This window comes from Narcine bancroftii, chromosome 2 (assembly GCF_036971445.1).
Source record: "Narcine bancroftii isolate sNarBan1 chromosome 2, sNarBan1.hap1, whole genome shotgun sequence".
Classification (NCBI taxonomy): Eukaryota; Metazoa; Chordata; class Chondrichthyes; order Torpediniformes; family Narcinidae; genus Narcine; species Narcine bancroftii.
This window is the reverse complement of record NC_091470.1, coordinates 287,311,012-287,324,659: the sequence shown is the minus strand read 5'-3', so window position 1 is coordinate 287,324,659 and position 13,648 is coordinate 287,311,012. Positions and strand designations below refer to the sequence as shown.

Here is a 13,648-nt window from a genome sequence, read left to right as displayed (position 1 = left end):
TAATTTTTGTCCCTTATATTCCAATGGCTTATTATCTTCTCTAACTTTGTTCCTTGCCCGCTCCAGTATATTTTCTCTTGTTGTATATCTTAAAAAGTTTACTAAGATGGATCTTGGTTTTGATGTGTCTGCGGTTTCGGTGCTAGTGCTCTGTGTGCCCTTTCTATTTCCATTTCTGCATGTAATTCTGTTGTTCCCAGGACGTTCGGGATCCATCCTTTTATAAATTCCTTCATGTCTGTCCCTTCTTCACCCTCCTTCAGACCCACTATTTTTATGTTGTTCCACCTACTATAATTTTCCAATATATCAATTTTCTGAGATAACAACTCTTGTGTCTTTTTAATTTTTTGTCACTTTCTTCCAATTTTTCTCTTAAATCATTTACTTTCAATTCTACAGCCGTTTCCAACTCCTCCACATTTTCTACTCTTTTTCCCTATTTCTGTTATGACCAGTTCTAAACTTTGCATTTTGTCTTCTGCTCTTTTCATTTTTCTTTTAATCGCACTGAATTCTAATGACAACTATTTTTTTTAATGATCTCATTTGTTCTTCAAAAAAGGTTTTATCTATATTCCGTAAATCTGTTTTACCTTCTATTTCCCTGTGAAGATCTTGGTCTTCTTCTTCCTCTTCTTCTGTGTCTGTACCTGTGCTTGTGTCTTCTTCTCCTCTTTGTATCTGTGTCTCTTCTGTTTTTCTTGATGAATTACTTCTATGTCTTTTTTGGCCTCCTCTTGCTGGGCCTCTTGTTGTTGGTCTTCCTTCCATGGGCTGTCTTTGTCTGTCTGGCCTCCTGCTGTTGATTCTCTTGTTGTCTGTCATCCCGTTGTCGTTCTTCTTCGTCCGGCTCCTCGCTCCTTCCTATCCTCCAGCTTAGCGCCCTGATGCCAGGCGTCCCTCAACTGTTTGTGTTGTACCTGCCCACTCCTCGGCTGAGCCCCCCTCCCACCGGTGTTCACTTTTTCCTTTGATTGTGCACTGCGCACTTTTGTTTGGGTCCAAGAGCCATTTTTGGAGTCCACCCGTCGGGAGGTCGCGACTTCGCAGGGCACTCACCAACCTCTGAGATCGGCTGCTCTTCACCACCGCAGCTCCCTGCTCCTTCATGCAGGTAAGGCCACCTTCTTTCTTCTCCAGCGATTTTTTTTTTCCATTGTTCATACTTTCTCTTTCTTGGGTGCCATCTTCTTGTTCTTCTCTTTAACTTTATGTTCTATTTCTTGAGCTTTGTGTCTGTTGAGTCTTGTCTTTTCCAAACTTTTTTCTTTTTTTCTATATCATCATCACGTGACTCCCCCCCACCAAATAAAAATACCAGGTTGACGGGAAACACTCAAGCTACAGAGCATGAAGTTCATAGTAGCTCAGAAAAGATGTCATGTCTTGTTTTCTCTCTCTCAGCCTGCTTCCCACAAACAATAGGCTATAATGCTGAGAACTTCGATCACTAGAGATGTTGATGAGTTTATTGTTGTACACACAAGTTCAATGTACAAATGCACTGAATTTTTTGCTTTCTGCAGATGCACAGGTACATAAAATACACTAACAAACAATTATAGCGGTTGCACTATGTGAGCATGAAGAATGATATGCACTCCAAAGCCTTGAAATAGAGAATGGGTTATTGCTCTGGCCATCGCACTTATATGGAACCCAGGCGCTGACATCAGGGCCCCACGTCATTGGAGCTCCGTCCTGGGATTGGCTGGTGTTCCCGCCATAGTTCCCCAACTTGGGACAACGGCTGGTGTCACCCCCCAGGTCCGCTTAGTCGCCGCATTCATCGGCCATTATGAACCAGTCTGCATCTTTGTGCACAGACCGCTGCACAAGCTCCCCCACCACCCCCACCCCCCCCCCCGCCACCAGAACTGATGATCGGGCCATTGTCGGTAGACTTGGGCGGTCTGCCCCAGCATTGTGGGGGAGTAATGGAGATCTTCTCATTACAGTTAATATGCTGGTTTCAGCAGTTGACAGTAAATATCTTCTCCTTACCACTGATGTCAAGGTTGAAGATGGAGCCCCTCATAGGGTCAGCTGGTGTGCACCCCTTCTCACAAATACGCACTGACAAGTCTAAGTCCCTGAGGATTAACGTGCCTCTCCGCTTGTCTTGGTCTCGCAGGCAGCTGTTCATGGGGCTTGCTAATGTGGTCTACAATGGGGCTGGTGTCCTTCTTCGCTCTCCAGAGAATGTCCACCCAGGCCGCAATCCTCTGAGGGTTGCTGAAGTCTTCATCCATGATATCCTTGGGCAGCTCTAGAAAGATCCGCTCAAAGAGCAGGCAAGATTTGTGGCCCTTGGTTAAAGTGAGCATTTCACTCATTTGGGCAAACAGGGCCCTGTCCCCCAATCCGTCCATATGCAGAAATGGGGCAGCGCAGAGAGCCTGAAAGTGCAGGTTAACAGCTGTTTGAGGGCCATGTATTTGCCTTGTTCCGGAAGTCTACAACCTTTGCTATTGTGTCTTGATTGAAAGCGCTCATGACGCAGAAGTAGTAGATGTCATCAGCAGCGATATGTCAAGGATGGAACTGAGCCTCGGCCTGCTCAAATCACATGTGTGGCTGCAACACCCAAAACATTAGGAGCCTGAGTAAGACTGTGTGGATGGTTGTTGGCTCCGCTTGAACCGTCATCTTCAGGCCCAAATGTTGGTTGGATCTGCTGAGATCACCAATATAGTGTTCTCACTACACAAGCATGAAGAAGAACGACACGCACTCCAAAGCCTTGAAATCGAGACTAGTTTATTGCTCTGGCTCCTGGACTTGTATGGGCCCCAGGTGCTGACGTCAGGGCCCCAGGTCATCGAAGCGCCGGCCTGGGATTGGCTGCTGTTCCCGCTATAATTCCCCATCTTCCTGCCTTGTGGGAGGTCACCCAGGACGATGGCTGGTGTCACCCCCAGGTCCACGCAGTCGCTGCGTTTGTCAGCCATTTTGTGGGCTGGTCCACTCATGGTCTGTGCGCAGGCCACGACACAATATTATTAAATTACTACACATTATTAAATTACTACACAAAAGAAAAAGATAAACATAAAAGGATAAATATTCACAGTTTAGTGCAAAAAAAAAGGTAGCATTACAAATATGCAGCCAGATATATAGTGGTCCTAGAATAATGTTATGGTTATAGAATCAGGAGGGTTCAGAAATCTGATAACTCTTGGAAACTTCAGAACCTTCTGGCAGAATGTAGCAGCAAGAGAGAGCTTGACCATTCTGATGGAGATCCTTTTATAATGTTAGCTGCTTTCTTGAGGCAGCACGCCACACAAGTTCCTTCAATAGACTTGATTAGTTTGCCACTTGCTGCAGCCTTCTTCATCCTGGGTGCTTTAATTTCCAAACCAGGCTGTGATGCAACTAGGCAGTATTCTTTTTACATTACACCTGTATAAATTCACTAGAGTATTCAGCGACATGTTGAATCTCCTCAGACTCCTTAGAAAGTAGACGGATTGGTGTGCCTTCAGTCTCCAAGGTCGTAATCCTCTCCACCATTGTCTCCTCGATGAAGGTGAGTGATCCCTCTCCCTCCTTTTCAAAAGTCTGCAATAAGATCCTTGTTCTTACTGATGTTGACAGTTTTGGCACCACACACCAGATTACCAATCTCTATCCTATATTCTGACTATTCCTGACCAGTTATTCAGCAAACAGTGGTGCTGTCGCTCCACAGCAGTGGTCTAATTACCTCCACAAATTTCCAAATGGCCTATTGCACGTTAATGGATAGCATTTGTTGCACGTTTCTCACGGAAATTGCAGGGGGGTGCATGTGTGATTCACACTGAACTCCATTGCCAGAATGATAGGAAGCGATGTGCAAAATGGTAATTGACTCATACTTTTTGTGAGATCATCTTCACCTCCAAAGCCACAGCCATTAAACCATGATTGCAGACAGAAACTGAGCAAACTCAAACAAAATCTGTTGAAAGAGCATCAATTATAATAGTTTCTGACCGTTCGTCAGTAATTAGAAATGAGCCACATTTTAAATGGGAGGAAAATAGGAAAGGGCAAAGAGAATAAAGGGGAATATCGTTGACTGGACATGGACCAGATGTGTTCTCTGCATTTCCTCAAAACAGAAACTATATGGAATTATAAAATAGAACTCGAATGAGCAACCAAGCATGAACGAGCCCAGAAAATAAAGCAACCGAATGGAGCTGCCCGGCTATCCTTTGTATGAGTTTCCTGCAGCTGAGCTGAATCATGGCAGGAAAAAGCGACACACTCTGCTCATTTTAATATTTATCACCCCTGCTCGCCAGCTGAGCACTTTCAGCTCCAAATCGGCGCATCCGCCTCGACCGCCATAATTGATGCTTGCGCCCGTCGCTCGGACAGACTGGGAAACCCGCACAACTCCCGGAGTCCAGCTGGAGGGAAGGCGGCGCAGGCGCACGCGGTGGGGCGGGGGGGCCAGCCGGCTGGAGTGGGTCCGCGGACGCGGAGAGGCGCGCGGCACCAGTCGGGAGGGGGCGCCGCCCTGACGTCGTCCTGCCGGCCGAGGGGATAATGCTGAATGAAAGTGACTGGCCAGCGTCGGAGATTAATGCAGCCCCCGCTCCTCAAATGTTGTGTTCGATGCAGCTGCGTTCATGGAAGGAGCTGTGTGAAGACGCGCACGGGTTGGTTTTGAAGTGTTCAATACTCATGGCTTTGCATCCCTTGTAGCTGAGAACTCCTTGAATGGTCTTATTTGCTAGTGGTTTCTTCATCTCTTTCTTTTTGTGGCTCTAATCGAGTGACCATGGCAGGAAAGAACCCAACGGGAATGACTAAGAAAGCATCCCAATCCACAGCTTCCCTTCCCCCGGAGCCCGTGGAGATCATCAGGAGAAAGACTTGTTCCAGGAGGGTGAAAATCAACGTTGGGGGACTGAACCATGAAGTCTTGTGGAGGACACTGGAAAGGTTACCCCGGACACGTTTGGGCAAACTGAGAGATTGCAACACCCACGAAACCCTGTTGGAGACCTGCGACGATTATAACCTGGATGAAAACGAATACTTTTTTGATCGTCACCCTGGGGCTTTCACGTCGATTTTGAATTTCTACCGAACGGGGAAACTGCACATGATGGAAGAGATGTGCGCTCTGTCCTTCGGCCAGGAACTCGATTACTGGGGCATTGATGAGATCTACTTGGAGTCCTGCTGCCAAGCGAGGTATCACCAGAAAAAGGAGCAAATGAACGAAGAACTGAGGCGCGAGGCTGAAACGATGAGAGAGCGAGAAGGCGAGGAGTTTGACAACTCGTGCTGTCCAGATAAAAGGAAGAAGTTGTGGGATCTGCTGGAAAAGCCCGGCTCCTCGGTGGCCGCGAAGGTAAGGTACCGATGGGATTCCCCAGAAAGAAGAGGTCCTGCTACCAGTAGACGTGCAGGCGGATATAATGCAGAGTGAACCCCCCCCCCCCCCACCCCCCGTATTCTTTATAATCGAGAAGTATTTGTCTTTGCATATTCGTAGTTTTAAATTCATAAACTTCTTGACCATTTTCTATTTCGCCCTCATCAAAGTGTTCGTTGAAACGATGGTGAAGGCCGTTGTCATGGGGATTTGAAGGCTTGTAACTATCATTTGTGTTACTGCAATGTTTCCTATTTTAAATGGAAACGACGCTGTCGTTTAATGGAAGCTGAAAAGTTGAAGTATGCGATTATTTGTAATAGTTTTGTTCGCTAGAAGAAACGTGATACGTTATTAACATTGGACTAAAACTTATGTTGCAGCGTAATTACAAAACTTGATCCCATAACAAAAGATTGATGGAATGAAAGTGGGCATTTAACATTGTTTTACTGTGGAGTAAAATATCCAAGCGTAATATCAAGGCGAAGGGGTCAACGAATTGGTCTTCCTCATAACTTTTATATCTATATATATATAAAATGTTATTATTGCAAAATTGTTTATTTTGGCTGACCCCATATCCACTTCCCATGCAAAAACCAACAATCTTTCTAGGTATTAAAATATCTTACGCACCTCAATGAAACGATGTTGCACGATTTTGGTGAGGCTTACAATTCAACATTTTTTTTCTGCTTGCTAAAACGTTCTCTCGAATTTAGAAATGTCCTTCCTCTTATTGAGCAAAGTAAGGAATGAGTCACAAATGAAAGCGTGCTCAAGAAGAATTCTGGTGGCAATACGTACGAACTAATTTGCTGTTGTGGTTGGGGTCTATTTTCTTTGATTTTTAACTTGGCAAGGGAATGATGGATGTTTTGAAAGACCAGTTGAAGAAAATCACAGGGGAAACCACAAGTAACATTATCTCGTTCACAGTATAACCATTTTTTTATTTCTTTCCATAAAGATGTCAATAGTTTCTCGATTGTTATCTCATTATCATTGCTTCAGTTCTGCCCATTGTTATTTCAATTCCATTATTTCTTCTGTGATACTGTTATTATATTACACTTGTGTCTGCCAACAGTGGGTACAATATGTCATCCACATCTGGCAATGCTCCTATTATATTACTTGCTTGATAATTGTACCGTGGCCAACAGGAGGTGGCGAAGAGCAATTTACTGGCAGTTTTTTAAAATAATGTTTTAGCAGTACAAATGGCCGTGCATTCTTCGTCAAAATACGCACGTGCACAATTGGTTAACTTTCTGCAGGTGTCCAGAAGAGGTATATTATGGCGAGGACTGTATGTATTGATGGCTTTGGATTGATACTCTATTGTTTCATGTTGAAGTGGAAAGTCCCATGCAGTGATCCAAAAATTACTGTATGACAGCCTACAACTGAAGTTAATTTTGCAGTTTCCAGTTCCAACCTACTATCTATGAATTACATTGTATAGCCATGTCAACCAAAAGGAAACTTGGAAATATGTGTAATGGTAGCACAACTAGGTTATTCATTCAGTGAGAATGACTCCTAAGGAAGGGCACAGGCCTGAAAGGTCAACTGCCTTTTACTTCATATGGATACTATATTTCCTGCTGAATTCTCCAGCACTTTTGTGTACTATCCAATCAATAAGACTCCTCCACAATTGTGCATAAAGTCCAGTTTTCTATTCATTTCCTACATCCTCTAATTTCTCTTAGTGTACAAAACATTTAATGACTTTTGAGAGAGGTTCAATGGCCACCAATGAATTATCAAGCTTTGGAATACTAATGGTTTTCTTCCACAGAAAGAAAATTCTCCTTTTCTCAGTCCTAAATGGCTAAGCCCTTTTAATCCTAGATATTATTCCCTTGTTCTCTGTGTTATGAGCCCAGAGGACCCCAACACCCAGCAGCAATAGATATTCATGAAGACAAATGGTTACTTAAACAAAAGTTACTTTTAATTATCTTTAAACATGAAAACAGAATCACACGTTAACTTATCACTATTGACTTAACTAACCTAACTTAACCCCCGTGTGTGTGTGTGTGTGTGTGTGTGTGTGTGTGTGTGTGTGTGTGTGTGTGTGTGTGTGTGAGAGAGAGAGTTCAGATAAGTTCTTTGGTTCACAGTCCAATCTCGCTTCTTATTCCTCCAAGTTCACTGGTTGCAGGCAATTCTTATACTGTGCACAGAATCTAACATTTATAAAGTTCACCAGGTTTTAGTGCTTGAAAGGTAAATGATTACCGTTCAAGAAGGTTCTTGTTGGTTTTCAGAGAGAGATTTGTTGTTCCAGGATATCCACAACTGATTCCTTTTTAATCAGTCGCTCCAGTGTCTTGCTGATGAAACTTTCCCCCTCAGGGTTCTCCAGATGATAACCTCTTTCTTTCAGGTCACCACAGAGTGCCTTCTTGTTTCTCTCATTTCAAGTGAAATATTAGGCAGCCAGTCCTCTCCTCTTGCATGAACCACAAGGGCTTTGACCAGGCCAAAATAAGAACTCACAATCCATCTTTCAAATGGGGTTTTCCACAAGCTTGTCAGCTTGTCCTGTTCCAGTCCCAGCTACTGTTGCTGACTGTAACACTGAAGAAGTGATCTCTGTGTGCGTCTCTCTCTCTCTCTCTCTCTCTCTCTCTCTCTCTCTCTCTCTCTCTCTCTCTCTCTCTCTCTCTCTCTCTGAGAGAACGCCTGTTTGACTCTCTCTGTTTGCAAAAATACACGACCCGCTTAGAACAGCAAGTTGCTCCGACAAGCTCTTTCTTCTGTTGCCTTTTGTAAACAACAATCCGTTAGTGAAGTCTCTTGGGCACTCTCCAAAGCTTTTGCAAAGGCTCTGGAAGCCCTGACGTATCTAGCATTAGCAAAGCTCCAGCATTTCAAATAAGATCTGGTTTAAAGTGTTTGTACGTGACCTACACTAGCAAACCTTTCCCAATTTCTCTCCCAAAAACATTTCTATATACTCTGCCACATCTGAAAGTGGTGAGTGCCTGGAATGCATTGCTGGGAATAGTGGTACAACAAAAACATTCAATTCCTCTTAGATAGGCACAGAGATGAAATAAAAATAGTGGTAATGGGAGATAATTAGATTGTTGTGGATTTGTTTTCCTTAGGTTAGCACAACATTGTGGGTGAAGGGACTATGCTATTATGTTCCATATTCTGTGGGCAGAGTAAACAACACACTTGCTTACGGAATCAGTGTGTCAAAATAAGATCACTTCATTTTTCTAACCTCCAGTGATAATACATTCCTACTCAAAGATTTAGAAGAGCAGCCCTTCATCCTTATCTATGCCCCTCATGAGTTTATACAGCTCTAAAGACCTCCTAGCCTGTAATGATACAAGGAGTAAAATCCCAGTCCATCTAGTCTCTCCTGGTAGTTCATGCTTACCAGTCTTGCCAATGTTCTCCTGAACCTCTTCTACATCCTTTCCAGCTCATGATATATTTTCTATTGCTGGGTGATCAAAACTGCACACAATACTTCGTGCAATCTCACCAACACCTGGCCTGGAGAGTCTGCCTTAAGCAATGCCTGGTGGAGTTTGCTGCAAGGCCCTAGGGCCCCTGTGAGATTAATTTTGGGTTATTTGGGGGTTTAGGATAAGGTGAAATCAAGGTAAGGGTGCCTTTATGCTCTCTGGTTGTGTCCTGGCTGAGGGAGCCTGCCTCAAGCAATGCCTGGTGGAGTTTACTGCCAGGCCTTGGGGCCCATGTGAGATCAATTTTGGGTTATTGGGGGTTTAGGATAGGGTAAAATCTGGGGAGGGTTGTCTCTGTGATTCCTGATCGTGTCCTGGCATGGGGGGTCTGCCTTGATCGGTGCCTGGCGGAGTTAGCTGGATGGACTCGGGGCCTATGTGGGATTAATTTTGGGTTATTATTACAAAGTGAAGTATGGGTAAGGATGCCTCTGTGATCTCTGATTGTGTTCTTGTCTGGGGAGTTTGTCTTAAGCAGAGCTGGGTGAAGCTTGCTGCAAGGCCTTAGGGCCCCTGTGAGATTCATTTTGGGTTATTGGGGGTTTAGGATAAGGTGACATCTCTGATCCTGTACTCGGTGCCTTGACTGATGAAGGCAAGCATGCCAAATGCCGCCTTCCCACTCTTGTCTACCTGCATTGCCACTTTCATGGAACTATGTTTCTGTATCACAAATCTCCTTGTTCTACAACACTGCAGGATCCTCACATTCACTGTGTAAGTCTTGCTCTCGTTTAACCTACCAATGTGTAACAATTCACACTTGCCAGAGCGAAATTCCATCTGCCATCACTTGACCCTCTTTCTGTCTAAATCCTGTTGCAATTTTGGACAACATTCTTCACTATCCATGAAACCATCATTTTGCTGTCACACACAAACTTAATTACCATGCAAAGTACATTGTCATCCAAGTTGCTAAGATAGATGACAAGCAATTGTGGAACCAGCAACAATTCCTGTGGCACACTATTGGTCACAGGCCTCTGATAGAAGTAACAAGCCTCTACTACCACCCTCCCTCTTCAACCATGTGGATCCCATTTAAGCTAACCTTCCAGATAAAGACCTTGTTAAAGTCCATGTCCACAACATCTGCTGTGCTGCCCTCATCAATTTTCTTGGGTCACCTCCTCAAAAAAAACTTAATCATGTTCATGAGATATGATTCCCACTCTTAAAGCCATGTGGTCTATTCCAAAGTTTGTGTTTCCTGGTTCTAGATTTTCTGGCTCTTAATATTCACTTTGTCAATCCCCCTTGTATATGGTGTAGTGAGATAACTTTCTAAACTCCAGTGAAGATATGTTAGTGTTACAAATGTATAATCCTTTTTGGGATATGGAGACTAAAACTTCTAGAGTAATCTAGGTTTGATCTCATCAAAGCCCTTTGAAATTGAATTCTGTCCATTTTGCAATGAAATTAATTTTCCTTCTAAAATTCCCATGATCACAGAAGCTAACTTCCAACCAATTTGATTGACTCCACATGAAATCAAGAAATGACTAAGAGCACTGGATGCAGCAAACTGTGATTCAAATGGAGGAACATATAAGCTGTTAATTTATTTAACAACTGTTCAAAATATTGACATATTATCTCTTGCAGACATGTAGCAAATTTGTACGTTTTCCCATTCATGCTGAAATATTGATCAGAATTTTGTTGGCTTGTGAGGAATAACTCGCCAGAATTCCTAGCCAGCATTTACTCGTGCAAGTGCCAGTAAGTCTCCAGCTATTTTCTCCAACTGGACTTCATTTGGAGTAGAGCTTGCTGATATCCCCCTTCATTTTGTTGCTTATTTGCTTTTGGATTCTCAGCCAGTTTAGACCTGGTAGAAAATCTGTATTTTCATCCATGCACAGAGGAATGGTAAAAATAAGGTCTATAAGAACACAATTCTTTCGTTATTCTAATTTTCAATGATAAATTGGGTGTTCCTGAGACTTAGAGAGCTGTCCCCTATACAGTAGTAACAAACTCTAGCTTTTTCAGTTCTGTTTGATTAGATCTCCAGTCTCCCCTTCCTTTCTGAGCTGCTTGCATTGTGTCACTGGTTTTCACTTTTGAGCACAATTCTAGGGTAATTATTATTTGATTCCCCCAATTAAATTTGCACCATCGGTGCCACCTACTTAACCCTGCACTTAATTATCACAAATCTCCCATATCCATACAAGGTCTTTCAAAATACAGACACTATCAACAACTCTTGTTCTTTCCTGAATTTAGCTGTTTTGTGCTGGATCAACCACATTATCCAGAATACCTACGCTTGGTCCTGCATTATCTGGGGTAGATGTGAATGGTCAACCTGGCTGGCTATTGGCATTGCAGAAAGCTGTTTTGAGATCTGTACACCACTGGGTTGCAGAGGCTCCACAGAACTATTTCCAAAGCCGGGCAGTTGTTGAACTGATGCAATTTTAATAATTTAATAGTTGGATACATTTAAAAACCATTACAATTCAAGTAAATAACTTGAGTTATTGATACATTTTCAGAAATATGGTTAATGAAAAGCAAATAAACCTCCAAGAAATAATAAAAAAAAAGCAACTTGAACCAAAATAATTTTAAAACAGTAGCTTTACTATTTGTTTTCCTAAATCTGTGCCTTTTAAACTTCAGCAAGATCTTCAGGTTTCAGACGTGATACAGGACTGAGTGACAATTTCTCATGTAATGCTGCAGAATTCCATGAAAACAAAACCTTACTCTCGGACTCCAAATGTGTACTCATAGACTTGGTCTTTGTGTTCATTACTCTTGCTGATACTTGACTGCCTGAATATCAGGGCAACTCACTACAGCCAGCATGATTCAATCCCTTTAATATTTCTCAGTAAGAATTCACTTACTCAATTAAGTCATTTTTGGAGTTGTATTGTAATAACCAAAAACAAATTCATTTATCATTACTGCGGGGAGCCATAATAACCATGACCAACTCCTTAAGGTAGTTCCTCAGCCATTACTTTCACCAAGTCACCATGCTTTAACCCAGTTATTCTCATTGGGGGCCTATGCATACCCCTCTGCTCCTGGAGCACATTTAAGTGAAAGCCTTGTTTTCTTTTCATCTTATGTACATAGTCAGCAGGAGAGAAGTACAGAAGGAACCAAAACTTAACTGCCTCACATGGAAGGGGGCCCATAAACTTTGAGCAGAGTCCTAGGGAGGCCATAGGCAAAAAATGGTTGAGAATGCTTGCTTTAACCTATTACCACAGGTCTTTCTTCACCACCTTTACCCCACCAACTCCATCACTTAAATCCCAACCCTTTTCCTGGTCTCCCCATTTTCCTAATCCCTTTGCAAATCCATGAAAACTCTATCCACTGAGTCTAATGTTGTCCTCAGTTGTTAAATAATGGTAGTGGGTTATTTTGTCATTGCCAAAAAAAAGTTCAATGTGATAGAAAAATATTCCGTGCAAAAGCATCTTTTTTTTGAATATTTTATTTTGATTTTATCAACAAACAGCACCAAAATTACCATCACAAATAGATAAAATAAATGTGAATTAATCATTAAATCATGTTTCTAAATATGACCCCTATTCCCCCCTCACCCCAAACAAAACCCTGAATGAGAAAGAAGAAAAAAAGGAAAGAAAAAAGGACAGAAAAGAGAAAGGGAAGGAAAAAGAGTGGCGCTGTCAAGATCTGGAATCCAATTTAAAAAAAAAAAACAATTATTTTTGTCTAAATTTCAATAAAGGGAAGAAAAAATAAATAGAATAAATGTCTTATTTAACCTGACACTTTGCAGGTAAGATTAAAATAAGCTTCATGTTATTGGAAAATCACAATATAAGCAGTTTTCAGGGAATAGAACCTGTCCATAATGTGGGAATAGCCTAAATGCATTACAAGACTCAATGATAACTTTAGCTGTTGAATGTAATTGATTTAATTCCCTAAAGGCGTATTTGCAAAGGAGTATTGACAGAAGTTCATAATTTCTGAAAATAGAAAGTGCTGCATGACAAAAACTTTTGCTCTACCAAAAATTCTGAAATAGTTAAACTTTATAAAGTGATATCAGCTTTGAACAGTGGGTACTCATTACATTGTGTTTATGATGACAACGTTTATTTAAAATTGAATTTTGAGGTAAAGACTTCATGGAATTTTTTTATCCCCCATCATATTTTCTATAGAAAATAAATGCAATTTCTGAGAGATCAGTTGAACTTGTACAAGTGGGCTTCAAAGAAATTGGGAAAATTAATTTTAACTGTTACAATACACAGTTTATGCTTGAACCTTATTGCAAGTGCATTAACTAAATACTTTTGCTAATTTAAAATTGAAAATATAACCTAAAGCATTTTGATTCTTTTAGTTTTTAAAGGCCCTTGCGTCACATCTCATCACAACATATCATGTGAAGTGAAAGTAACTGGTCTCAACATCAAGAGTAATATTGAACACCCTGGCAAAATTAGAGTTGGGGGGAATCAGGGAAGACCTCCTGATGGTTGGAATCCTACTGATCACAAAGAAAAATCAGTAAATTTTTGGAAGTCAATCATCTCAGACACAGGACATCTCGGGAAGTTCCGTTAGGTAGGGTCTGAGCCTCTTTGTCAATGACTTAAATAGCAATGTTTGCTGAAGATTGCACAATGTTCAGCACCATTTGCAACCCCTCAGTTCTTGAAGCAGTCCACAAATACAGCAGGACCTGGTCAATGTCCAGGCTTGAGCTGATACCAGCAAGTATCATCTAACAGGAGAAAAT

General features: G+C 42.0%; 1 protein-coding gene across 1 annotated transcript in view; it reads left to right on the top strand.

Moving 5' to 3' along the window:
• Nucleotides 1-4,733: 4,733 nt before the first annotated feature.
• LOC138755378 (potassium voltage-gated channel subfamily B member 2-like) overlaps nucleotides 4,734-13,648 on the top strand; it is a 339,975-nt gene continuing 331,060 nt past the window's right edge. Inside the window, exon 1 of the mRNA XM_069921236.1 lies at nucleotides 4,734-5,362. Coding sequence (XP_069777337.1) covers nucleotides 4,784-5,362 — 579 coding nt within the window. The 5' untranslated portion in view covers nucleotides 4,734-4,783. The remainder of the gene's footprint in view (nucleotides 5,363-13,648) is intronic.